The sequence below is a fragment of the Corvus brachyrhynchos genome, unplaced genomic scaffold (genome assembly GCF_000691975.1).
Source record: "Corvus brachyrhynchos isolate BGI_N302 unplaced genomic scaffold, ASM69197v1 scaffold237, whole genome shotgun sequence".
Classification (NCBI taxonomy): domain Eukaryota; kingdom Metazoa; phylum Chordata; class Aves; order Passeriformes; family Corvidae; genus Corvus; species Corvus brachyrhynchos.
Genome location: NW_008238959.1, coordinates 1,627,428 through 1,655,423, shown reverse-complemented (window position 1 = coordinate 1,655,423; position 27,996 = coordinate 1,627,428). Strand labels below are relative to the sequence as shown.

The following is a 27,996-nucleotide window of genomic DNA, read 5'->3' as shown; positions in this document are numbered from 1 at the left end:
TAATGGTTGAAAATCCCTCTAAAGTACCATATTATTTTCAGAATATATTAATGCAATTGTCTTGTGTCTGCACTGAGGTGCACTGAGTGTGACTGGGATGGAGCTGACTGTGTTCACAGCAGCTTGCACGATGGTCTTTTGGGATTTCTGGCTAAAACAGTGTTGATATATTTTGGCCGTTGCTGAACTGTACTGCAAAAGCAAATATGGTCTAATTCTGGTCTCTTCTGCCTATACAATTTTCTGCAATTACACGACATTTGTTTATAAACTATTAAATTGTCAGTGAACAGGTATTGGTGGAGTTATGATAGATTTACACTCATGTTTGAGAACAGAATTCAGTCCCAGTTCTCCAGCTGAGCAGGAAGAAAAAAGGGCTGTCTTGAAGTCTCGATTTAGAAATGAACACACAGAGTTTTGTTTCTCTGTGTAGCACAAAAGCAGACAAAGGGAGAATATATTTATGGGTACATCCTGTTTCTGGTTTACAAATACAGGAGGAAAAAATTAACCACATCTTAAATATACAGTAAACTGCAGCTCTGCGAATGAAGACGTAGTGGAACACTTTCCCCACTCTCAAATGAGAAGGCTTGCTGGCAGGGTCAGTGCTTTGAAGTCAACCCACAGGCATTTGATGGTGTTCCAGATCCTGTTTACCTCCCATGGCTTACTGGTAATGTTTACTTTGTACAAGAAGGAGGTTTAGGAAAATGGCCAAATGGGGCTTTCCCCCTGCATCAGCACTGTGGGTGCTTCTGTACCATGGGGACTCTGTTCCACTGGCACGCAGAGAGCTACAAGGGAAGTGTTGTGTCATGATTTCCCACACACACCCTTAAATGTCCCTTCATCAGCATGTTGCAGTCAGATACCTGCCTTCGTCTGGAGCACCGCGAGGCACTTCTGTGTATGGATTTCACTCGGGTGTCCCAGGCCAAATACTGAAGCTATTGGACATCATGTTCTGTCAAGACATTCTTGTTTGCATCCAGTGATTACTCAAGAACACAATAGCAGGGACTACTTTGCATGTTCTGCATGAAATAGTGGTTCTTGGAAGCAGAATGTGTTAAAGTCAAGTTTTCTTTAATATCTTATTCTGTATAGTAAAAGTATCTTGTTTTAGGAAGGTTGTTGGTAAGTGACGCTGGTCGCAGGTTCCCCGTTAGATTATACACAAAGGTTTACAACCAGCTGGGATACAAGTGTCTGGGATTCACAAGGTGATGTGTCTGGGTTACAGCCAGGCCAGAAAAGAAAGGGTTGTCAAATTTATCCAGGATAATATGAGAGCAAAATCTTTATCAATGGTAAAAATCAGTGGAACTGATGGAAAGCAGAAATGTGAAGAGATGTAGAGAACTTATTTTCAGGACAGTTCAGTAGTCCTTGGTTACCCCAGGAATGTAGGAATTTGAATTGCAGAATGATGAAATGATTTATTGTACAAATTCCATGGCAGTATGTGGAAACATACCATTTACACACCAATATTATTCTGTGGCCTGAAGAAGAACCTTTTTCCATGGGAACAAATTCTCTTTTCTCACCTCATCTGGAGCTGAATCAGTTTACATTGGCTGAAAATTTGACCCTGCGTTTTCAAGTTATCCACCTGCCAGTTCCTCACAGTGCTTGGCTGCTTAGGAAGGATATTTTCAAATCTCACTTTGTTTTCAAAACTCGGTCACTAACAATATGTGCACAATATTGGCAAATACTTATGCTCCATTTCTGGACCTATGATACATCTGATTTCACTAGCCGTAAGGACTGGCAAGAATATCCACACTAACATTTATACAAATAACATATAGGACTACTGAGCCACTGCACAATTTGACTAGCTATGGAAATCATACCACAAGGGCTGTCGCAGGAACGAGGAAGAGCAATTATTTTTAACATCCAGAATGATGGCCAAAAGCAGTACCTTTCTCCTCAGAGTGGTGAAAATTACACAATGTGCTACAGGGCTGAGCAGCCCTGAAGGGTATTTCAAGTTTCCAAGTCCATAATTTGTTAAAGTAGCTCAGTAGCTACCAATACCCACAGGTTTTGGGTAGTGTGATTAGCGCAGTGTTAATGTCCTGGCTATGAGTACATCTACAATAATTACATTTTATGACCAGGGATACACTCCCAAATGCTACGTCTTGTTCAAAGGATAAACTGACTAATAAGTACTTGAACAGCTTGGCCATCAGCACATACCAAGTTTAAAGATAACTGGAGGTAACAGTTTTAATTTACAGTCAGGACAACTTAGGACAAAGTTGAGTTAAAACTTCAGGAATAAGGAAGAACAGAAATGGAACAGAGGTTTGGAAACTCTTTGTCTAGAAGCTTCAAAAACAGGTTCAACAAACACCTATCAGCTGTAATCTAGATCTCTCATTCTACCTTAGGGCAGCAGATGCACCAGGAATCTCAAAGCTCCTTCCAGCCACAGTTCTGTCATTTCTAACCAAAGTTAACAACAACAGCTCCATTGCATGAAAATATTTATTATCTTTTTCACTGTCTAAGCAATATAGAGAAACAGACTCATTCTTAAAATGCAAAGGAAATTTCCTATTTTCTACTGCATCCCACAGTGATGACTGACAAAAATAGTCATGCACTGAGGCAGAACCAGGAGAGGAATATGTATGGACATTCTGTATCACACGGCTTTGAAAAATGCACTTGCTCTTAAGGTAAAGAAATATGGCTTATAAAATGATTTAAATTGCCACAAAGAAATGATATCCAGACATACTATAAATGAGATCACTCACAAAGCCTGAATCAGCATTATAAAACAGGGTCATCATGCAGAAATATTTATCTGTGTAGTCATAACACCTTACACTATGGAAGTCCGTTAAGAAGACACATGCAGACATCCCTGCCTACAAATGTAATTTCCTGTTAGTCAAAGCTCATGAACAAGTGAGAAAGGGTGTGAGCAGAGAAGGTACAACAGGCAGAACTGGCTGTATTGCTAGAGCTGTTTTTGGATGCTGATAAGTGAACCAAAGATGAAGAATATTTTCATGTTATTTTGTGTCATGTCTAAATTTCCCTGGAATGTAAATGGGGTTTACTGTAATCATGGAAATGCTTCTGGTGCACAAAGAAGTTCAAGTGGAAAAACAACAGCTGTGGGCTCCCCTTTTCCCTGGTGAGTTGAATGGCCAGCATGAGGTACCCCAGGTCTCTGCAAAGTTCACACTCATCAATTCCTGCACCTTGTTGCCAGTAAATCCAGTATTGGAGAGTCAGCAGACAGCAGTGCTATTTATAAGCTGATACTTGGTTTTCAATAGGTTCCTGACTCATACAACCTGGAGATCACAGAAATGAATATCAGACTCTGTTCATGTGGTGCTTCCCAGATGAGCTGAGACCATCAGTAACATCCGAAATCTCTCCAACTTTCTCAAATTCAAGAGGTATTTTTCTGTCACGCTAAAGTTTCTGTGGATCACCACAGACACTTTATCACCCTAATTGCTCTGATGTACTGTATAAGACTCATTATTTGTTGTAGCAGTTGTCTGACAAAACAGGGAGGGGGGCCCTCCTGGGCAGTGAAAATCAAAGGAGTCCTTGTTTTGTTCTTGTTATTCAGCAACTCCACTTTTCTAATGATACCTTTACTCACAGGCAACCTCAGACAAATCAGGTACTCTGTAATTACCACCTGAGCAGGGTGGTAGCAGAACGTTCATTTTGTAAGATGAAAGGGACAAGAAAAGCCTTTGGTGTTAAACTTGAGATCAGCCTCTGGTTCCTCGACAAGGATCTGCTTCCCTACTACGTCCTGCAGACACCGACAGCAAGGGAAGTGTATGGCTGCAAACAGTGAGAAAAAAGCCAAGGGAGAACTGTAGACATCCAAGTTTCCTGCATTCTCTTGAAGCAAAGAATAATCACAAGGGGTACGCTGGTGGTCTGTTCTGCTACAGAGTGAGTCATTGCTTCTCGATGTGAGGTTGTGTTCTGCTGATTGACATCAGCAGCTGGATCTTTGTTCCTTGCTTTGGCCTTCCTGTGCTTATCTCATCCATGTCATCAGAGCTCTTTGTGGTTTAAAGATCATATAGAAAAGTCTTCATTACCTTGGTCCTGGCTCCAAGACCATCAGAAACATTAAAAAAATGTTGCTGGAAAATGAAGGAAAGATTTGAGAATTTCAGCCCAAATAACTGCAAACAGGTAAAGAGTGCTGGACAAAACTTATCCCTAAGGACGTAGTGCTACTTACAGTCTTATCTAAATGTGTGGAATTTTAGGTGTAGAAAGCAGGTCAGTCTGCAATCCATTCCTCTGTGCCTGAAAGCAACTTTACTATGACAAGCATCTGACCACCAGCTAAAAGGGCTGTCTTTGAAATCTGCATTCTTGACAGAGTAGTCTAACTACCTGAAACAAAATCTGTCACTTCCTTTGTACTTGCAGTGCTTTTACATCTCCATCTTCCTTTCCACACAACGCATCTCAGCAACTACTACTCTGTAACCTTTAGAAAAAGTCCTCCTGCTATTTATCCTTTCCTGTTAGGAGGCTTATCCATGGAAAGGAATAAAGAGAGTCTCCTGATTCTGAGACTACTGCGACCATCTTCAATCCTCTTCATTTTTCTCTGACCTGCAATGAACCTCTGCATTATTTAAAGAGCAAGAAGGGAGTCAGAGATCTGGAAAATCCAGTGCAGGTCTTAGTCCAGCCCTCTGTTTAGCAGGATGATATGTAGCTTTGCCTTTCCCAGCAAGCACTTGCACAGTGAGTCTCCTAAAAACCTACAATTCAGAAGATCCTTCAATCTAGTTGAAAAAAAACTCCTGGGTTTCTCAGACATTCCCATTAAAAAACTATCTGTGACTAAGCCACGCTCTAACCTACACTAAACTAACCTAGAAGAGAATAGGAAAGCAGGGGACTAGAAGAACAGCAGAGAATGTTCCTTTCTGGGAATGAATGCCTGTCCAGCTCCATTATCTATAATTTGACCACTGACAGAAAATGATTCATATGAAGCAAATCTCCACCAAATGGAACAATGGAGCCACAGTTAATCTTCAGATTAACTCAAAATGAATTAAGAACAGGAGTGCCTACAAAACCAGAGGAATAAAAAACAATGATGAACAAACCTGGAGAAACCTGTTCACTTGAGACAGTTAAGACAAGAGCTCAAAAGTGTCAGAAAACTAAGCAGTGGCTAAGAGTGTAGTGTTTCGCTCTGAGAGCATATTAGATAACTTGAACTTTGCCTTAAAAGATTCCTACACAGAAGAATGTATTTTAAGTGTGCTTGTGGCTTCAGCACATACCCCTGTGCCCAAAGGGCATTATTTATCATGCTTCAGGATTGCAATTTTCCATTCACAATATTAATTTGGATTAAAAATTGCCAGTATCCAACCAAATACTTGGTTGTGTCTTGCTGCTTGAAAATAATTTCCTTTCTGTTCTGGGAGACACCTGGATGGTACCCTGACTTAAAACTGTTACATCTTGCAGCTCCTACCTGTATATTTTACCCCTCTTATATTTCACAACATTTTTCCTCCAAGTGTGCTATGCCTAGTGCCCAAAGTCAGAATGCAGAGAACAGCCCATCACCACAAGAAAGGGAAGAGCATCTGCCCAGTTCTGCTCTGCAGTTCCCCTTTGGTGACAATGTGAGTTTTGGGGCATCCATTCAGTGCAGGTAGCTTGGGGTGCAGCTGCAGGCCGAGGTCTGGGCGGGAGCCCCAGGCAAGGGGCCATGAAGTGCCCATCCAGTGCAGAACAAAGGGCACAGGCACCTATGGCCTGGCCTCAAAGACACGGCAGGAGCCAAGGACCTTGGACTTCTCCACACTTAGATTGGGAGGGTGTAAAAGTGCAGAGTTTCCTTTGTTTGGGGTCCCTCCTTGGAGGCACCAGCTTGAGCTGGTATTTTGTTATTGCACCATGATTAAATTATTTTAAGGATTGAGATGTCTGAGGCTCTGTGATGGTAAGGAAACCTGGTGTGACTGTGTGAGTGTGGGGGATGCAGCTGCAAAGTGGCCTCCATCCAGCTTGGGTGGTGCAGCTGTGACTGCCAGAGTGGCTCCTGGATGGTCAGACAGGGAAATTTCCTTAGCACTGAGGAACAGGCTCAGCAGGTGGATTTTTAAGTGACTGTGTGGAGTCCAGCCAGAAGCCAGGAAAGCAAGCCAGATGCTTCTTTGGGAAATTTTCTTGCCCCAGTGTTGAGCAAGTTAAACCAGACTCCATGGCTTTCATTCCTTCAGGCAAAATCTGTGCAGGTCTGACTCTCTTGTTTTCAGGGCTTGAATGAACACTGTGTTTTTAATTTCTATTTCCTCCCAAGAAAAAGCTCTGGGAAAATTCAAACCGAAAGAGAATTAAACCCATGAGTACTTTATGACTGATAGGAAACTGCCTTCAGAGCTTCCTAAATACCAGATAAGCATAGTATCTGGTTGGGTTGATATGTAAATATATGTTAGCAGTGATAACTAAGTACTTGTAACAAACCAGCGTTGTAAGTGTTAGTGCTTGCATATACTCGTGCAGATACTTGCTTACCCACACACTATATGAACCTAAATGTGAAGAAAGATTGTTTTTCAGAAAATAACACCAGAAATATACTACTTCTTATAAGTAGGTTGCTCTGTCCCTGCTGCCTATGCCTTGCTGAAGCAACATAAGACAATGATCAGACTTCCTCAGAGACACAGACAAAAATGAGGAGTAATGAGAAGTCCTGGACTAAACTTAGGATATAGTTTAGCCCAGAACTAAATCAGTGGGCTGGTTATATCAGTATAATTGTTTCTACTACAAAAACTATATATTGCATTCATTGGTGCCACTTCTGATGTCAAAACACATCAAAATTTGAAAAATTTACTTTTTACAGGTAAAACCCCCTCTGAAATCACCTTTGTTTCTAGGAGTTTGCTTTCTTTTTTTATAACTACTTAGAATTTTTTTACATCTTAGTATCCATTTAAAATTGTGACTACTTTCTGAACTCCTAGGGATATGGAAAAATTCAAGATTCCACAACAGGTCTCCTAATTATGCTAACTGGTTGCAACAGACAGGAATATGATTCATCATGAGTGAAATTTATGCTGCCACTGGGAGTGGCAATGGTTTTATATCCCATTGCTCCAGAGGCCCCATCAACAAGCTCGACTGTCAAGTTGACACCGTCAGTCCTGAGGAGAAGGTAAATATCTCCATGATCTTTAATTCTAAATGACAGAACTAGGAAATGTCTAAGGATTGATATGTCCATTAGTAATATACATGCATGCTTGGTACATCTATATGGCATGTGACATATTTTAAGAAAGTGAGAATATTTCCAAGTTGCATACATTAAAATTTATGGGCTGTGTGATGAATCTGTGCTTAACTCGCACAATGGAACTTCTAAACTTTCCAAGTGTGTGTCTAAAGATTAAAACCATTTGCCACTTCTTCTGTATGACCCAGACTAGTAATTTATAAGAGCATAATCTTTCTAAAATGCTCCATCTTTCAAATGTTTATATGGATAATTTAATTCTTCTTGTGTATTGGGGAAATATGTTTACTACATGTGTGGAGGAAATTATTCAGACACAGTTAGAATCAAATCAAAAGTGACTTAGAATAGTGCAACTTCTAAAATACTGAACTGACTTTCTTATAATCAGATGCTTCTACAACACTTTACTGGATGAAGACACTGGGAAAAGTCTGTCACAAGAAAGGAACTCTGTTCTAGGTCTAAGATATGAAGAGTTTTGCAGAACACTCAAGATGATCTCCTTGTAATTATTGTGATTGTAACTGAAGGGTGCTTGGAAAAAAGAGTTTCAGCTGCAGATGAAATAAAAAAATATGACTGAAATTTTCTACAACTGCACAATGTGTCTTAGTTGAAAATCTTACTAAATGAGCCTGTCTGTAGCTCCATTTTCTGTTGAATATTTGTTAAGCAACCAGTTTTAGAAGGATACAGTATGTGAGGCACAGCTGACTAATACAAAGTTTTTAGAGAGACAAAGAATAAGATATGATCAAGGGTGTAATTAATAAGTGCTATGCCTGGACAACTCAAGGCAAAACGATCAGGATATAAACTGAGCTGGCAGTGTGGTTAGGACAAAGTTAGGGCTGAGTGGCAAAGCCATAGCTTTTGAGTGAGCTGGAGAAGCAGCTCAACTCAGAATACTGTTTCTGCAAATGTGTTTCTTCTGCTATGCAGGGTGCTGGTTTCCAGATTCACTGTGAAATCCCAAATGTAATGAAAAGGGAATTTCCATGAAATACAGAATAATATAGCCAAGCTATTGCAAAAAACTTACCAGGGCATCTAAACATAGCAGGTGTAAGGATGAGAAGCCTAAATTATTTTTTCCCATGTTTCAGGTGACCACAGTGCCACGATGTGCTCTCTCAGTGCTGCCAATGCCAGGTTCTGTCTTGACTTTTTCAGAGAGCTGAGAAAAAGAAAAAGAAATGAAAACATCTTCTTCTCCCCGCTAAGTCTGTCAGCTGCCTTTGGAATGGTTGTCCTTGGAGCCAGGGGCAGCACACTAGAACAGATTGAGGAGGTAGGTCTTCTCTGCTTTGAAAAGGGAACAATGGCAAGATATGAGCCAAGAGGCTGGTTTTACCATCTGATACAATTCCTAACATCCAAAGGATTGATGCACACAGAGAGCCCTTTAAAAATACATTATGCTGTTCCTAATACCAAACTTCTTCAGACTAAGCATTATTATTGAATTGACTGTTCAATGAATACACCAGTGCTAAAGAAAGTGTTTTGGAGGTATCCCTGCACTCTCCAGGGCTCGGAAGAGTTCCTTCCCTTTAATGTGGTTTTCTGCCTTCTCTGGACACCCAAAGCCTCCTTTCTCATGTAGAAAGATTTGAAAGATTTCATGCACTCGCCATCTGCTAAAGCTACTTGTTCACTTGCAAGGATCTTATGGTAAAGAACAAAGGGGCCTTTCCCCAGGGACTATGTCTGGCTGTGATTTGGGACAGGCTTGCAACACTGCTTTAGCTTTGGAGTACCGCCACTCAGCTGCATTCACCCAACATTTACATTGCAGGTCTTTCATTTCAGAGAAGTTTTGAGCAGTACAAGACAGGAAAACAGATACCCTTCTGAGGAGGTAAGACACAATTGCAGCTCTGAGCTGAAGCAACAGGAGCCAGTTTGTCAACCTTTTTCCTTGAAGGCAATCACTTAATCAGAAAGCACAGCAGGGCTGATAAGCCTCTCCATCTAGATTTGCAGACCTACTTATTACTGGTCCTTTATTAGTTATTTAAGGGGCCTTGTGAGATCACACATTTCAACAGCTTAGCCTTCTCATTACAGGTTTCTAACCAAAACAGCAGTGCCAATCTAAAATGTGATAAGTTATTCAATTGCCACCTGCAAAAGTTTGACTACAGAGCATGCTAAAGGCACCTTGGAGGTTGCTTCTCCCAGTCTCTAGACCAGCAGCCCTTTGCTTAGAGTGCACAGAGACATCACTGTAGGATACAATGTAGTTTGGAGGTGAATTGGTGTGGGCCTGAAGGGGAACTGTTTTGTCATTCTGTACATCTGGCACGGGGGGATAGGTGGTGGTGTCCTGCTGCATTTATTCCAATGCCTCTATCAGCTGGGTGGAGTAGGGTTTCTCAAGCAGAGTGAGGCTGCAATTCACCCTCAGGTCCAACTTTGCATAGGAAAGATCAAGCCTACCACGAAACATCTGTTTTCCTGTTTGAAGTGTGAAGAAGATGAAGGAGTCCATTCCCAGTTCCAGGCTCTGTTGGCTGAAGTCAGTGAACCCGGACCAGGCTGTTGTCTCACCATTGCCAACAGGCTCTTTGGAGAAATTACTTATCCATTCTTCCAGGTAAGTGACTGTGGTGTCCCTTGTAACAGCTCCTAGGAGTGGGGAGCTCAGCAGAATGTCTTCTGTCATAAAGCACAAAGGGACATATGCCTTTTTCACTCATTTCTTTCTTGCTGGTCTACTACATGGAATTATCCTGAAGCCATGAAATCATCTATCTTATAAACTCATTGCATTGCAATAAACTTCTGCAATTTGTACTTTCCAGCAATACTTGGATTCCACAAAGAAATTCTATCGAGCAGAACTGGAACCAGTAAATTTTAAATACACTGAAGAAGAGGTCAGAGACAAAATTAACTTCTGGGTTGAAAATGAAACAAAAGGTAAAGAAAAAATGTGCAGGTTGGCTTGCAGTTGAACCACTTAGGAATATCACTCTCCATTTTTTTCCAAAGATAGCAAGATTTTTATGTATTAAACACCTGCACTATTTTTTTTTCTCTATAGGAAATAAATGTAGTAAGAGGAACAAAAATACTTTGAGTTCCTTGTTTTCAAGGCTGTACATAAATTTCCTGTCATTTGTCTGACAGAATTATACCACTTTTCAATTTTAAAGAAATTACTATTAATAGTCGAAGTCAGCTGATTGCCAGAACAAAGTAATAATTCTTCTTAATTCATTATTTTTAAAGGTAAAATCAAAGACCTATTTGCTGCTGGTTTTATTGATCCCTCTACTGTACTTGTCCTGGTCAACGCTATCTATTTTAAAGGAAAGTGGGCAGTAGAATTTAAGAAAGAAGACACAAAGGAAACATATTTCCACCTGAACAAGGTACAGTATGGGCAGGAACTGAAGCAGCTGGGGGATGGAGGTCAGATGTCTGTCTCCTGTACCAACAGAAGAGGGCTTTTCTCCTTTCTGTTATCCCAAGACAAAACAGTGGTCTTCTGTCAGAACAGAAGGCTGTATTTCTGTCCATTTTCCTAACCAAATATGTAAATGTTTTTACCAATTCATATCAGAAGTTGTTCTTGTGCAGCTGAGATCCTTGTTGGACCAAATCCACTGAGTACATGCACTAACTTTGTTGGGGATTTTGCAGCTAAGTGTGCTGTTTCAAAAATAGTCTGCTCTCGAGATTGAAACTGAGGATTCTGTTTCTCTGCTACTATTTACGAAGAGAACAGTACGTGCTTTCGGGAAAAAATATACTCAAGGCAAATTATCTCAGGGGAATGTATGCATTATTCATGACGAATTTAATTTATGGTTGCATCAGATGTATCAGTTTCCTCATCTGACGCGCCAAAAAAAAGAAGGGTGTAACGATGAAGTTGTGAGTAAAGTAATTTGGCACCATTAGAAAGGGAAATGTAGCTTTTATGCTTCTAAAATGGATAACTTCATTGGGACTACAGCTGAGAGGAACACATCAATGTTACAAGTACATTAAACCCATGACCAGTTTAAATAATGCTTTTGAACTGAACTCTAACCTCAATACTGAAACCAATGAAAACCAAGGTGATAAGTTTTGTATTTTCCGATTAATATGTTTCATGTGTTTCAGAATGAGAGAAAGATTGTGCAGATGATGTTTCAAGAAGGGTATTTTAACATGGCCATCATAGAGGAACTGAAAACAAAAGTCATAGAGCTCCAATACTTCAATAATGAACTAAGCATGTTCATTCTTCTTCCTGAAGATGACTGTGAGGACTTCACTGGCCTAGAACAGGTAACACTTTGTTTTCTATCTAGTACTGTACATAGAGAGCACTGCTCCAGTGTGGTCAGAAAACAAGTGGGAAAAACTGGACTTCCTTTCCTTGCATTCATTGTGGTGCCAATCATTACTATCAATACCCCCTTACAGCTTGAATGTGCCCTCACCTATGAAAAACTTGCAGAATGGACCAGCTTGGCTACGATGCAACCGCTGAGAGTGAAGGTGCACCTGCCCCAGTTCAAGATGGAGGAAAGTTATGTTCTCAACAACACTCTCAAGGAGATGGGAGTAATGAATGTTTTTGACTGGGGAAAAGCTGATTTGTCAGGAATCTCTATGAAAGATGGCTTGGTTGTGTCCAAGGCCATCCAGAAGACAATCGTGGAAGTCAATGAAGAGGGCACTGAAGCAGGTTGTGCCATGGGGCTTCTTGCAATGCCTCTGTGTCGCCCAGTAACTTACGAGTTCAAAGCTGACCATCCATTCCTCTTCTTCATCAGACACAACCAAACCAACACCATTCTCTTCTTTGGAAGATATTCCTCTCCTTAAGAGGAGGTTATATTGGAAATTAGATCTTTCTCCCCACTTACATCCCAACTGGCAAGCAGTAAGGACAAAAGAGAAAACAAAAGACATTTCTCTAGATTTTATCCCGAAGTCTGGTTTGCTGTAAATAAAAAGACTTTCTGAGAAGACCCAAATTAAAGATAAAACCCTAAACCCTGTGAACCTTAGGGATGTTTTACTTTTAGGAGGCCTTACGAAAATGACACCTACCTTAAAATACACTATGTGGTATTTGCCAAAAGGCTGTAGTCCTCTAGAGACATCTTCAAAGAAAATTTTACTTTGAGTCTTTCCTAATGCAGTATGGATCCAATAAACCCATGACTTTAGTGCCCTAAAGATAAGTGACACATTCTCTCACATGAAGTAGACAGGAGGATAGGGATCTGCACTAAAAGCATAACCTCAGGTACTTGGTCTCTTTTAGCCTTACCTAGCTAAGGTCTCAAAGAAAATACCACTTTATAGGGGAGTAGCAAAGTATTCCTTCAGGCCTCCTATTAAATATTGATTGGAGGCAGTATTTCAAGCTGGAGCTGTCAGGGTTTGTTCTCAGAGAGCAGAGAAGACAGAATATTTTTTGGTATAATTTTGCTTGTTCTGAAGAAGGGAAGACCCATTGCTTATTTTTTTTCTGTGAAAAACCCTATATGTGTAAGAAAATTCTCCAACTTCTTTATAAGCTTCCCCATAACAGAGTTTCAGAGTAATGGGACAATTTTCTGACAAAGCCTGCTGTGTGATGACTGGGAATGATACACATAATTTCCACATCCGCCATTCTCACTCTAAAAGCCAGCTCTGGTTTTCCCTCAGGTAGTGTGAGTTTCTTGTCCCAGCTGTTTTATTCATTATTAACATAAAAAAACTTTAAAATCTCTGGGGATTGTATTTATATGGGTAACCTGTGTTTGTTTTATTATTTATTATTATTATTATTTATCATGATAAACCCACTGCAAGCTAAATATTAAATGTAGTAGTCTGCAGAATTAAGTGGACAGAGGAATAGTCTAATATAGCAAGTACAAATAGTGATAATCCTTTTCAAAAATGTAGATGACACTGAAGTCTACCTTCCACTTTTAAATAGTCATCATGCTGAGTTTAGGCACTGGACAATTCATTAGGGTGCATAAACCCTGAGTCTGTTCCCTCTGTTACGTGACCACTATTAGTTGCCTGACTTGGGGATGAGCAGTTCTCTGGGACGCAAACCAAGAGGAAAATTTCTGGTAAAGCTAATTTGCTTGCTGATGATCTAGTTCCCTAAACCACCTCCTGGATGTTGTGCAGTAGGTGGTAGGAAGGAATAGCACAGGGTCACAAGAAGGGAGCAGCCTGCCCAGTTTGGCAGCAGGCAGTGTCCAAAATCCACAGGTACATGAAGAATACTTGCTTTTATAGGAAAAATATTCCACTCTTTGATGACTCACTTCTCCTTTTCCTGTTACTCACTGATGGGGAGAAGGTAAACACTGCGAGCATACTGGTGCCATTGTAGAACTGATGATTCAAAGGGCTCTTCCAAATGCTGAGATAGGTAGGAAAAATTACAGATTGAATTGCTAAATAAAGCAGGCCCATTATAGTCTGTGGAGATACCTCATATGGCTGCAATTGCAGTATGAAATACAGCCTGAAATAGTAAAATTACCTGTAGAGACACAGTTTTCATATCAATTAGCTGGTAAGAGAACACAAAACACAGGCTGTTAGCTCTGATAAATAAAGTATGCAAAAACCAGCTATACATGTTTTTCAACAACTGCCATTGGAATTTTATGTAGATCTGGTTTGTCTTCACTATAAATTACTTAGGTTAAAATTAAAAAAGAGTATGAACCGGATTAGAATTTATTAGCTTGCACAATCAGGCCTATATATTTTCAGATAAAATGTAAAAGAAAAAATTAATGTGATAAAGGCAAGTGCTTTAAGATATTATCCCCAAAAGCACGAGTCTCACAACAGGAATTCTGTATTTCAATTGTAATTTTGTTTTACAATTTTTATTAAAAAAACTTGCTCTAGGGATATCTAGATAATTCAGAACCAGCAACAAAATATAGTGTAAATTATAATAAAAAAATCTATCTTCTCCTTATGTCATCATTTTTTCTTATTGCCATTTTAATCTACAAGACATCTAAAAAATGTGGTGGCAAAACACCAGAAGCTGGAAAGTAGTCCCCTGCTGCTCTTGTAGTGGTAGCAGTTCCTAGTGGGGAGGGCAGTGCTCCCACAAAATCAGAGATGTTTACTTAAAAATATAAGCTAAGCCCTCTACTCTAGCAGCAAATGCTTCTTCTGTGGGAAACTGTAGCTTGTAAAAGTGCAATGCCAAATGATAGAGCTTGCAGAGCAGAGAAAAGTTGGAAACTCCAAATGCTGTCTGGAGCAGATATATCCCTGAGGGGCCTTTCCCTGCCTCCTCGCCAGGGACAGGCTCGATGCCAAGTGTTGAACCACGCCAGCACACATGACAGCCTACAAATGTGTAGACTGGCAAAAAGCAAAGCAAAAGATATCAAATACTATTTGCATAATGAACCATGGAAAGGTACACACATTTGTCCCACACTAGAAAGATCTGTGTCTTTCACAGTCTGATTACTGAGTGACTCTTGATTTACATATTCACATTTCCACTGAACTCTATTCTCTCCGATGGTTGCAGTTCTCCCGAGTTTTCTCTGAAATTGTGCTTTTCTTTAAACAGTTTCTTAGTACCCATGTATAACATAATTTTTATTATATCTTCAAAAGCTTTGCAATGGATAGACAAGAAGAGTAAAAGGAGATTTTTGGATTGCCACTGAAAAAGCCAAAGAGGGCAGCTTTGAGTCACACTTCACCTCCACCCCCATATGAATAAGACTAGTGTTTATTTCCCTCAAAATCTAACTGGTAGAAGGTTTTATGGTAGGAAGTCCTGGTTCCTTATGACACCAGTAAGAAAGACACTCAGGTGCAGTAAAGTGCACAGTCTGTGTGATGCAGATGGACAGGCCACCCAAAGCACAAGCAAACATTACTCTCGAACACTGCCCGGTAGTGCCTGAGCCACCAGAAGAAATTAAATGTGAAAATGAGAACAGAGAAATGCTGGAAAGAGCTGTTTTCCCAGCTCCTTGGTGTCTCCTTTTTTATGCCAACATCAGGGAAGAGGGGCAAACACCACGTATTGGTTTAGGCACAAAGGGCAGCAGAGTCCTTGCTCAGCCCTTTTTTGGGACAAACATGGATATGAAACAGATTTTAACTCGTTTGTCTTGCTTTGTTTGAAGTACTACACTTGTAGCTTTTGAATTTCAGGAGAAGCATCTGTTTTTCCCAGGCAAAGTTATGAAAGAGCAGTTGTTTGTTGGTGACTGCATACAGATAGCCAATGGTGATCAGAATTTGCATCTACTCCTGGGCTGATTCAACCACTTTTGCACTAGCAGTTGATGTATTAAAAATGCCCAAAATTAACCCAAGGTTTTGCAGTTACAGACTGTTTTCTGGAGAAGTTGTACTGCCCCAGCCATGATTGCTGGCAGAACCAGACTTTCTTTCTTCCATGAGCTTTTCTACTTTGGATGTTTTAAACCATCTTGCCTGTCTTGGCAAAGTAGTTTTTCACATTAGGGTAGATTACATAATTCAGTAACTGAGCAGTTTTCTGATGTTCAACCACTGTACCTGTGCGTAGAGATTGTTGTGGTGAGCGTGTTCCATAGGTAGACATATGAAATGTAGAGTGTACAAAGAAGGCAAATATATTACATGGGACAGCAAACCAGAAAGACCTACATGCCCCCTCCCAGAAGAGTTGGTGTAACAAAATGTTTTTTGAGAAAATCTTGGACATTGTGCAAAGAGATGGCCATTTTAGCAGTGTTGGTTGGGTCCTTCCTGGACAATCTCCATGGAGGTCCACACAAACAAATTGAACCATAGCCTGCAAAGGAATGTGGGTACCCAGGAAAATTCTTCATGGAAGCCCTAAAGATGTGCTTGAGCAGCTGCTGAGCAATAGCTGGAACTCTAATGTGAATATGTGAAAATGGGAGAATAAGAAAAGACACATGACAGCCCTTTGCACACAAAACCTGTGCCCTCAGGCAGTAATGGTTTGATAAGTATGGATAAAGTAAAAGCTACAGCAGCCCAGGTCACAGAATAAGGAGCATTGAACAAGGTGAGAGGAAGGCTCCTTCTTATCTTCAGCTTTTCCCATCCTTATTGCTGCTACAACATCCTCATTCTGAATTGGGAAACTAAAAGCCACCCCAATTATCAGGCTCTGCACACACATCCCTGCATTTCAGCAAAACAAACAGCACTGTTAAGGATAAAGTAGCTCCCATTCCCTTTCACAGAGGGTGCACCTACTGTTGTATGCTCTGTGACTTAATATGTACAAATTTGTATTTCTCTTATCCCCATCGCCTTTACAGATGCCAGATTTGTTTTTTTACTGTTCATCAAGTCTATTATTCAATAAAGAGTAATAGCTTTTTACAATTGAATTATATTTTATATTGTGCATTATGATTGTCTAACAGACCATGAATGTTCCTGCAGACAGATTCTGTAGCTTATTCACCTGCCATAGTTACAAGGTATGGAAGATCTATGAGAATGGCCTGTGCAACTACCATGGGCCTTGTTGCCATGACCTGCACAGAATGAAAATTAAAAGCTGACTCTCAGTCATCCTTTAAATCCCACTGGCTAGTTTACACAAATTTCTGAATACCTGAATACTCTGGGGTCAGGCTTACAGCCCAGGAAATAAGTAATTCCTGACCGTTCCTCAAATCTCTTCCTCTTCCATGCCCATCTTCAGGCCTCTAAGTCATCTCAACACTGTTGTTCTAAATGTTTTCATCAAAATGAGGTTTTAGCAAAATGTGCTCTCTCCTCAGAGCCCTTCTCCCCTCCTCCTGCACACCTATGCTATAAACCCTCATAGTTAGACCTCAGGTAACATACTGTAGTCTCACCTAGGCAAAGAAATAGATGTGGCTGTACTTTTAACAAGTACAAGCTATACACCACACCAGTCTCTGGACTCCAGGAACATAATTCTGCATTTTGTCAGATCAAAGCACCTTTCAGTGCTACTTCAGTCTTGAAAAATAAACAGAAAGTTTTGGGTTCTAACATGGAAAAAAAATCCATTTCAAAGCCTTCTCAATAGAATGACCATCCTGCAGCTGGCTTTGCTCGGAATTGCATTATTTTGGCAAGGTCAGATGGCCACCATTCCTGAGGAACTTCCCTCTGTCCCACTGCACAGATGCTGCAGTGGGTCATTGCATATCTACCAGACTTCCAGCAGTTAGCCCAGCATCCACCTTTCCCTTCGATTTGTGGGAGTACTGTGTTAGACTGATCTCAGCACTGACAGTGCCTCACAGCTGAGGAGAAGAGAAAGTTACAGCAAAAGCTTAAATAATTCTTTTTTAAATCCAGTTTTACTTCAGTAAATAAAGGTTGGCTTGCTGAAGACAGAGTACCAGCTTGAAACTGCTCTGCTCAATGTTTCAAAATGCAATTAATCAAGAGGTTGTGACAAAAGGCAGTGAGTGAAAAGATGACTTCTTGAAGGCAACAGTGGGAGTGTCTCAAATCGTGCAGTATATATCACCAACAGCTCAGGGAGCTGTTTAGGTTCAGCTGGATTATTACATGCCTCTTTGAAGTCTGTGGGGTAAGTATTTCTCCAAGAAAATGTCATTTCTAATTTGTATTCTTTAAGATGTACAAAAAAGTGATATTATGTTTAAGAACTTTAAGGTAAATATAAGACATGTATGTAAATATGTATGTAAATATAAGACATGTATGTAAATATAAGACAGGTATGTAAAAACACAGCATATACAGTAATTTTGCCTTGCCTTATCAATATATCTTGCACTGTTTGACTGTCAAATACTTTTAAGTGTGCAAAATACATGGCTTGTGCACCACAGCATTGAGTAGAAAGAGTTCTTTTTCACTGAAAATCTGTTGTCACATCAAAACTATCCTTCTATAATTTTAATCATTGGGAATAAAGGCATTTCTCTTTTCTCAATCTCGCTCCCTGCCAAAACCCATATATTCTATATATATTTATATATGTGTGTGTATACATATATATATGTAAATATATGCATGCTTGTGCTAAAAACCATCAGCAGAGATTAAATATCTGAAACAGGACTGCAGGACAGAACCCCCCTTAATTTATATGTCAGCATCTAAGCAACTGGCTGGGTTTACAGAGCAACTTACTCTTATTATTCTTATAAATTAGAGGAAAGTAACCTCCAAATTTGTGGCTGGTTGTACTAAGCAACAGTAAGAAGTGTATAAAGAGTATAGTGAGTTGACCACATTTGATTTAAAGTTCAAGAGCAGCCACAGAAGAAATGAAATATTAAGTTTGCATTGTCTCAAACACCATTCAGAACCCTCTGGATGGCCACAGGGAAACTCATCCATTCAATGTTATATTTATCCTATCGAAGGGTGGATGAAACTTTCTATTTCCTAAAAGGCAAGTATAAGGTACTATCTTGCTAATGAGATAGTATCTCGCCAAAAGAAAGCAAACACATGTTCAGATATAAATGGGTCAGGAGTTGCAATATTTCTAATGATCACAGAATTTGTAGGCTTCACCTCATTCACTGGTTCAGCATCACAAAACCAGCAAGGAACTGGCAGTTTCTGGGCTATTGGCAGTACTTTTCAAAACAAGCACCTCATATCATGACCATAAAGTCATATTTCTCTTTGCTCTAGGTAACACTGATTTCACAATGGGTTCCATCAATGCAGCAAATGCAGAATTTTGTTTTGATGTATTCAAAGAGGTGAAATTTCACCGTCCCAACGACAACATCTTTTATTGCCCCCTGAGCATGATTGCAGCCTTGGCCATGGTCTATCTGGGAGCAAGAAATAACACTGAGTATCAGATGGAGAAGGTAAGCTACATAAAGGGGTACAAACTCTCTTTGATCCCATTCAAAGAGGCAGCAGATTATCCATTTATATCTCCCAAACCTGCCTAGAAAAAGAATGGCTTTCCAAACTGTGAGGTTTGGTTCTGGAGCTACTTTTCACTTACTGCATTTCCCCATGAAGGGCAAGAACAGCCTTTGGTTTTCATTAAGAAAGAGCAGTTTTGGAGAATGGTTAAGGCAGGTCTCTTGCTTCAGCTTATATTATCTCACAGACCTGATTCCTTCCAGGTGGAAAGGACAACCTGAAACATACGAAAGATGAAATTTTCAGAAAACAAGAGTCAGAGTTATAAATACAATGCAGTAAGGCTGTAGCTGATTTATAGATCGAATGCCATTAACTGGTAAAGAAGGGATTTAAGCTGAAGATCACCGTCACAAATTTTCAGTGTGGCACCTGGTTTAAAGCTCACATGAAATTTCTCAGTTCATCCATGTGCTAATCAGACTTGGTTAGTGAAAACCTACAGTTTTAGCACAAACATCAGTGACTTCACATACCCAATTTCTACTTTCAATTGCAGGTTCTTCACTTTGACAAAATTGCAGGACTTGGAAGTATGCAGACCAAGGTACAGAAATCTAAGGTACATTGATTTCTCTTTCACATTTTTCCTGAGAATAGACTGTTTTAATTGTGCTTCTAGTAGGTTCAACACCTTCCCAAACCTTTGCTAATTCTCTTAAGAGATGTAAGTTAAAAAAAAGTACAACAAACTACCAAATCCCGAAGAAAAACAGCAACAAAACAAATGCCAAGCAAAAAACCAACAACAAAAACAAACAAACAAAAACCCCAAAACACCACCAGAAAAAGAAGGCTGCACATATTGTAAGTGGCAGGATGCTTTGGGCACCAGGATGCACTTTTATGTAAATGAACTCCACTCCTGCAGATGCTGGTGGGGTACTTGAAAGGGTCTCAGTACCTGAAGCCAGGGTACAGTAGGCAGACTTGCAGCTGAGACCCCAAAGTGGGACAGGAAGATGCTACAGTAGAAAAGAGCCCAGAATCCTCAAAGGATGGAAAGTAACCACACTCTTACAAAGCTACAGGGACTTTTCCAGACTCCAATTCCCACCTCTACCCCAAGAGAACCATGAGGGGTCCCAAGGTACTGGGATACCACCTGTATGCTTTTGCCCATCTGCTGCCTCTGTAAAGGTAACAAAAGCCCTGGAGCCTGGTCTGTCCCCATTCACTTGGGATCCAAAACACAAGGAGGGACTTAAAAAAAGATGAGACTTTTTTTTTTTTGATAAAGGTAGTATCTAAAGCTAGAGCATTTAGGGGCTCATTAAGCATTTAGAAAGGAGCAGTTCAACACAATTATTCTCAAAAAATAAAGTCCCAGCTACTGTTTATCATTGTGCAATTTCCTTACATGCTTTTAGCCTGTGTCACCTGGAATACCGTTCTTGGGACTTGAGACAGGTGATTCATTTTTTCACTGTGTTTCAAGACACTTCCTGACTCCCTTGCCATCTAGCTCTCTTCTTCCATCTGCAGCTTCTGCAAAAAACTGTCATGGAAATGCAAGCAGCAGCTGGGAATTAGAGGCTGTGTATCTATGACAAGTCACCAGTTGCACTAATTAACACCTGCATTTTTCTTTTTTCCACCTCATTCCTGAGCTACGTGATTTCAGATTCATCAGTGAAGTTTTTTGCTTGTTGCCACTAGAATGAGTGGCATCATAGCCTGTGAATGAATTCTACATCATTAGTTGCTTATGCTGAACATCCCTCCCACGGAACTCTCAGACTGTATTACATGTTCATTTGCAAATGTTCAAACACTGTGTGTTTTCCCATGTTATTTGTACCTGATTAAAAAATCCTCTTATAAAATAACCTAAGAGCTGTGCTTTTCTGTCTTCTTATCAACAACTCAGTGTGGCAAGTCTGTCAATATCCACCTACTGTTTAAAGAAATCCTCTCTGATATCACTGCACCCAAAGCCAATTATTCACTCCACATTGCCAACAGACTTTATGCTGAAAGGACGAGTCAAATCCTACCGGTAAGTGATCTTTTGCTAAACCCTGTATAATTCTGTAATCCAGGAAGACTGGCCAGAGCAGGTGATCAGTTAATCCAATGGTCCCTACTGGTGTGGATTTGCATGGCTTTTGCCTTTGCCATGGCCCTGGCAACAGTCTAAATGAAAAGCAATTTGAGGCAAAAATATGGCCCTATTAAAAAATGAATGGAGTAATAAACAAAATTATTAGTAATGTAATTCCGCATTCCCCACTTGCTCCCCCAATGCATTTCATTTTAATTGGTTGCTTGGTTTTTTTCCAGAAAATAATTTGACTTTGGCATTTTCTTTGCTTGAAAACTCACCTCAAAAACAAATTTTGAAAGTGTCAAAATCTTTCTTTCACATTTCCAAAACAAAAGATACAAATATTCTAATCGAAGGAATTTCTTACCTTTAAAAATAAGGAAAAATGCTTCAAAAAAAGGAAGTGGACTTAAAGATAATAAGACAGTCTGAAATGAACCTGAAAACAGTGGGTTTGGATTAGGCTTTCTTCCTGAAAATACTTAAACTTCTGTAATATATGCTCTTAGCTGGTCACGTAGTAAAGATGTCAGTTCTGAAATTGTCATAAAACACAATAATTTTTCTGGCTCAGTTTTTGCAAATTCATTCAGGAAATAAGCAATGAGAACACCTTAACCATGACATCACTATAAAAATCCTATTAGCCATATTTTATTTCACTTTCATACTGTTTTTAAAAAATTACTAGTTTGGTGGCTACAATTGGTGTCTTTACAGATCTACTTAAAATGTGTGAAGAAACTGTACAAATCTGGTCTAGAAATGGTCAACTTCAAAACAGCATCTAATCAAGCCAGACAGCGCATTAATTCCTGGGTGAAAAATCAGACAAATGGTAAGTCAGACAAGATTATGAAATATACTTCCCTCTGACAACTGTATTTTAGCAATCTCTGAGAAGACTAAACATTAGTGGAGAAATTTCCTCCTCCTGTCCCCATTAGTGGATATTTTCTGTGGAAAGATATAACTCTATTGCACCTGTGTGGCAGTGACAGAGTGCTTTAAGTCCATCTGGCAAGGAAGGGCAGAGGTGCCACAATATGCACACATAATATGCACACTTTATATGCACAATTTTTGTGTCTGGAGAGCTTAACTCATGCAAGGTTAGTCCCAGCTTCTCTAGAATATTGGCATAATTTACAAGGATGTGCTGGAAGATAAGAAGTGGACTTCCAGGGGAGAAAGAAATGCACACTAAGCTGATGGTGGGAAATAAATGTTTCAGAATCTGGTGTGTATTTATTGTGTTGGGGGGGGGGCTGGGGGGGGAAACGAGAGTGAACTGTGAGAAAGAAACACAGTGAGAAAGAGAAAATCTGTGTTGGTCCTTCCCTCTCCCTTTCCTTCTTATCTGTATAAATCTTTTTTTTTTTTCCAAGCACTGGTTAGAAATATTCCTAGGGATCTATAAAACTCTTGAACCTACCTGTTCTCTTGCAGAAATGTCTGGCCAGATGACAGTCTTTCTGTGTATTATTAAATCATCCTCATGAACCTTAATTCCATGTGCAGACTTTTGGAGAAGGAAAAACCAAGTGAAGGAGCAGTATATTGATTGACTTCTAAAACACAAGACTACTGCTATGAAACTTACCACTCTGTGCCCTGCTTCTCTCTTACAGGACAGATCCAGGATTTCCTTGAACCAAGCTCTGTTAATCTCCACACTGCGCTGGTCCTTGTGAATGCCATTTACTTCAAAGGGATATGGAAAACTGCATTTAAGGAAGAAGACACTCAAGAAGTGCACTTCAATGTGACAGAGGTAGGAGGGCACAGACACACTTCTGGCCAGCTGTGTATTTGTGGTATTTACAATTCTGTTGTCATCGGCTGGGTGATTTACCTGGGTCCCTCGCTGTCAGATTTACAAAAGCTGTGTCTGACAGAGCACACCAGCAGATGATACAAAAATGGAGTCACAGGTCTTCTCCAAAGGCAGCGTGATTGAAGATTGAGTCCTGTCCTTTCACAGGCCTTGTACATTTGTCTGACCAAAGGAAAGAATTGCTCCCACATGACATCATCTCACATTTCTGATTTTGCAGCAAGAGAGCAGACCCGTGCAAATGATGTGTCAGAACGGCACGTTCAAAGTGGCAAGAGTGGCTGAAGAGAAAATTAAGATCCTGGAGCTTCCATATGCCAGTGGAGAGCTGAGCCTGTTGGTGCTGCTGCCTGATGACATCTCTGGCCTGGAGCAGGTATGGTCCTGGCAGGGCAAGCAGAAGATTTATGACTTCAGTGGAGCTTGGCTGCTGTCAGACCTTTTGCTGACCATTGACATCCCAGCTGCCCACACCATGGCTGTGCTGGGCAGGCAGGGGAGCACAAAATCTGCCCAGGTGCTTCCAAGTGCTCAGGCAGAGCCTCTTAGGAGAGTCCTGAACTCAGTTTTATAAGATGAAGGTAAAGCAGTGTAGGGCTGCTGCAGCTCTGCAGAAGAGGATGGGTGTATGGGCAGTGTTACAAAACTATATATCCGTACTCAAGTAAGGGAAAAGTTAATGCAGTCTACAATATATGAACAATTACTCTTATTTCAGCAATATTTTTAAATTATAAAGTAGAGTTATTAAATATGTAGAAGAGTTTGCATTTGTTAGGTACTATAAACTGCAGGTAAATTTTCATGTCCCTTTTTTTGCAATCTCTTTCACAAGCTGACTAATTTACTAGGCTGTGAAACTGTTGGGTTGTACCTAATGAGACACAAGACTAGTTGGACAAAAGGGGATGTATCAAGTTGGTAAAGAACTGAATAAAAGGACAGTGACAGGCAGTACTATAGAGGCAATTAATAAACTGCAAGAAGGATGTCAATAGGAAGTGCTTCAGGAACCATTCTGGTTGGGGTTTTACTTTTATCATAGCCTTGATAGAAATGAATGGTACGAAGAAGTTGGATTTGCATCCCAGGCATTTAATTCCCTGCCTCTCTTTGCAGCTTGAGAACAAAATCAGCTTTGAAAAACTTACAGAGTGGACCAGTTCCAAGGTGATGGAAAAGAAGAGAGTGAAAGTGTACCTCCCACGCATGAAGATTGGGGAAAAATATAACCTCACATCTGTCTTAACATCCTTGGGTATGACCGACCTGTTCAGCCCCTCGGCCAATCTCTCTGGCATCTCTTCAGCAGAGAGCCTGAGGATATCTGAGGCCATCCATGAAGCGTACCTGGAAGTCACTGAAGAGGGCACTGAAGAGGGCACTGAGGAGGCTGGGTCAGCAGATGACACAGAAGACATCCAACACTCTTCTGAGTTTGAAGAGTTTAGGGCTGACCACCCATTCCTTTTCTTGATCAAACACAATCCAAGCAACATGATCCTCTTCTTCGGTAGATATTGTTCTCCGTAAAGAGAAAAGGGCTGGAAATAATGCTTGCCTACCCCCTTTAGTATTCTAGTATAATCTCGTATCCTCACTATTTTCTCCAAGTGGAAATGCTACTCTAAGTCATGACCTTTCCTGAAGCTTCCATAGCAAAGACGCACCTGAAGGTGAGGAAATAGCAGTGTGTTTGCTCCTTTCCCTTCTCAGACTGGTTTCAGTGTTGATTGAGCCCAGCAAAGACTGAGCCCACAGAGAATAGAGGCACTCACAAGCCAGGCAGGGGTCAAATGAATGGGTTTCACTTGAAGAACTAGTTGCAGACATGCCTCCAAGTCTTTGGTATTCCATTACATGGAAAGCCATGGGCTATGCTCAACCCACTCCTTGGTTCTATCCTGCTAGCAAACCCATGTTGCTCCTGAAACACCAGCTTTTAGATCCCCAGTCTGGAGGAGATGCTTGTGGACAAGATTCTGCTATGCAGGGTATTATTTGGTGCCCACATAAATTTTTTTTTTACTTAACTGTTGGGAAATGGTGCACATATCCACCATCACCACAGCTGTCCTCTCACCTGAATACTGAATTTCTTTCAGTGGTTCTCCAAAGTCATGGAGAGTTTCCCTTCCACTGCGGAATGTGCAAGGACATCTAACTTTCTCTAGGTGCAGTTGTGCCTTGTCACAGAGTATAGATTCAAAACCTGAAACATGGATATCTGGGTGATCCAGATGATCCAAGACTCAGAACTGCCAGGCAAAAGAGTTGTCTGAACTCTTGTTTAAAACACTGTAAGTCACTTCAAATTTGAGAGCATTTTGGTTTTTGTGAAAAATCCTGTAAGTGGTGTTAAAGAATCTGATCTCCACGTGAGTTTTGTGAAAAAACACAGCTTTTGAAATAATTTCTGTCTCTGTTGATCTTGCTTAGCAAGTAAATTTCAATTTGTTCCTGGAAAGCTCTCAGATGTTAAAAACTCAAATACATTATTATTCCATGAATGTAGCTGGGCTTCTCTATTCCCATGATAGTCAAGAATACATCTCCTGTTTTCAAGAAATACATGAGAATTCTAATATTCTCTTTTTTTCCTCTGTGTCCACTAGCATCTCCAAATATGGATCTTTGGCACAATATTACAACCTGTTTTCATTCTAATCACATATTACTTATTTTGATGCATATAATTGATTTTTTTCTTAAAATAATAAAAGAAAGTTACAAATGCTTGTCATGAAATTATGTGAATTTTCCTAATTTTCTGGATGACAAACCCTTAAAAATATTGTTACATTGGTAACTGTTGTGAGCAAAAAGGGATTTAGTACCAAATCCTCCTGTTTTTAGAATGAATAAAGTATGTAGATATGAAGTTTCCTCCACATTTATGAAATAAATGAATGCACATATCTAGAGTTTGATTCCTTTCTGTAGTACAGATTACCAAGAAATAGCCCAATGGAATATTAACTTGTTCTTATTTTTTTTTCAATACAGTTCCAGTGGGCATTAAAGATGAACTGATGATTAGTCAGATAAATACTTCAAGCAAAAATTATTCCAGCAACTCTGCCATTTAAGATGATGAAATCATCTGAAAAATCATATGGCTCCAAGGGCTTAAGAAAGAATAAGTAGATGGACAACTCTTAGGCCAAGCATTTCCCCACTGAGAGTTTTGAGAGTTCTGTTGTTAATATCAGCTATTCCAATTATAAGGGACAGGGAAACCCTGGATATATGTATAAACTGGGGAACAAGACACTACAGAGAAGCCCCACAGGAAGGGACCTGGATGTCCTGGTTGATGGCAAGCTGAACATGGGTCAGCAGTGCCCTGGCAGCCAGGAGGGGCAGCCCTGTCCTGGGGTGCATCAGGCACAGCATCACCAGCTGGGCAAGGGAGGGGATTGTCCCGCTCTGCTCTGCACTGGGGCGGCCTCACCTCGAGTGCTGGGGGCAGTTTTGGGTGCCACAATATAAAAAAGACATTGGGGAACATCCAAAGGGGGGCTGTGAGGATGCTAAAGGGCCTTGAGGGGAAGAAATACAAGGAGCAGCTGAGATCTTGGTTTGTTCAGCCTGGAGAAGAAGAGATTGAGGGGAGATCTCATTGCAGTCTACAGCTTCCTCACATGGGGAAGCAAAGGACCAGGAACTCATCTCCTCTCTGGTGGCTAGTAACAGGACCTGAGGGAATATCAGGAATTTGTATCAGGGTAGACTTAGGCTAGATGCTAGGCAAAGGTTCTTCACACAGAGCATGTTTGGGCACTGGAACAGGCTTCCCAGGGAAGTGGTCATAGCACCACCCTGACAGAGTTCAAGAAGTGTTTGGACAATGATTTCGGGTACATGGTGTGATTCTTGGGGCTGTCGTGTGCAGGACCAGAAGATGAAATCCAATGATCCTGTTGGATCCCTTCCAACTCAGGACATTCCATGATTCTATGATTCTATTTCCATATTAATATATATAGTGTGGCATGACAAAAGCAGATCTGTAGAGGAAAGAGGCTGGTGTTACCTGTCTGACATCCACATTATTTGAATATCATCAGGGTGTTTGTGATACAGACGCAGTTGTTTTTCAGTGGTAAAGACAGCTATTTCACCAAGTACTCTCTAATTCTTTTTCTTTAGGAATTAAAGCAGTGGTCTAAACTGTTCCAAGAGATGCAAAATTTCAACATCTCAAGGCTTGCCATAAGCAGTTTAATCACTTTCTGCATCTCTTGTAGCCAGAAGCAGTTGATCCATTCTGTTAAATTTAAAAGCCTGTACACTTCAACAATAAGAAGACTTCAAAATGGTTATATTTGAAAACTTTCCTTTCTATAATTATTAAACTGGATAGTGCTTAAAGTACAAAGATATGCCTCGGTGACCAGTGTCGTTTCCTGAACAACAGCAATGGTCAAAATGAAGGAATGGGAAAAAAGCAAAGGGGCCATGACACTCAGAGGCAAGTACAAAGCTTCCCCTTTCCCAAAAGAAAAGACAGGAGGCAGGAAAAAATGCAAATTCAGAAATACTGTACGAAACCTGTATCTTGCTTTAATACTTGCTTTTAATAATATTGAAATGCTCCACATTTTTTGCATGAAAAAAGGAAAAAATAAATATGCCTTGAAAACCTCCTTGTTGCTACTGGCATTTTTGTCACAGTCTTCCAGTGGGTTTTCTGAAGAACTGAGACCCTTTTTCTCTTACAGACTGCTGAGCAGTACCAGAAATAAGGCTTAGCAGGTAACAAGACAAAATCTGAAATCTTCTGCATCTGGTGGTACAAATTGCACCCCTCCAGAAAGCACAAAGAGATAATCCAAGGGTCTGCCACTGTGCGGCAACGTTTCTCTTCATACAGCATGGAAACAGTAGCCGCCTGTGAAATGTGCCATACACTCC

The 27,996-nt window shown here is 40.3% G+C and overlaps 2 protein-coding genes across 3 annotated transcripts; both read left to right on the top strand.

Moving 5' to 3' along the window:
- The first annotated feature begins 7,142 nt into the window (after positions 1-7,142).
- On the top strand, positions 7,143-13,098 carry LOC108447723 (serpin B4-like). Of its 2 annotated transcripts, none has more exons than XM_017738610.1 (8): positions 7,143-7,228; positions 8,419-8,603; positions 9,111-9,173; positions 9,783-9,911; positions 10,120-10,237; positions 10,550-10,692; positions 11,432-11,599; positions 11,738-13,098. In XM_017738610.1, the coding sequence occupies exons 2-8, from the start codon at positions 8,436-8,438 to the stop codon at positions 12,140-12,142; spliced, it is 1,194 nt and encodes a 397-aa protein (XP_017594099.1). In that variant the 5' UTR covers positions 7,143-7,228; positions 8,419-8,435; the 3' UTR covers positions 12,143-13,098. The 2 variants fall into 2 exon arrangements, with proteins under 2 accessions (XP_017594099.1, XP_017594098.1); XM_017738609.1 differs by having other exon boundaries at positions 9,723-9,911.
- A 1,261-nt stretch (positions 13,099-14,359) lies between these two features.
- On the top strand, positions 14,360-25,897 carry LOC103618671 (ovalbumin-related protein X). The gene is made up of 8 exons (XM_017738611.1): positions 14,360-17,864; positions 18,947-19,131; positions 19,695-19,757; positions 21,066-21,194; positions 21,963-22,080; positions 22,874-23,016; positions 23,300-23,455; positions 24,199-25,897. Exons 2-8 carry the CDS (start codon positions 18,964-18,966, stop codon positions 24,610-24,612), a joined length of 1,191 nt encoding a protein of 396 aa, XP_017594100.1. The 5' UTR covers positions 14,360-17,864; positions 18,947-18,963; the 3' UTR covers positions 24,613-25,897.
- The last annotated feature ends 2,099 nt before the right edge of the window (positions 25,898-27,996 follow it).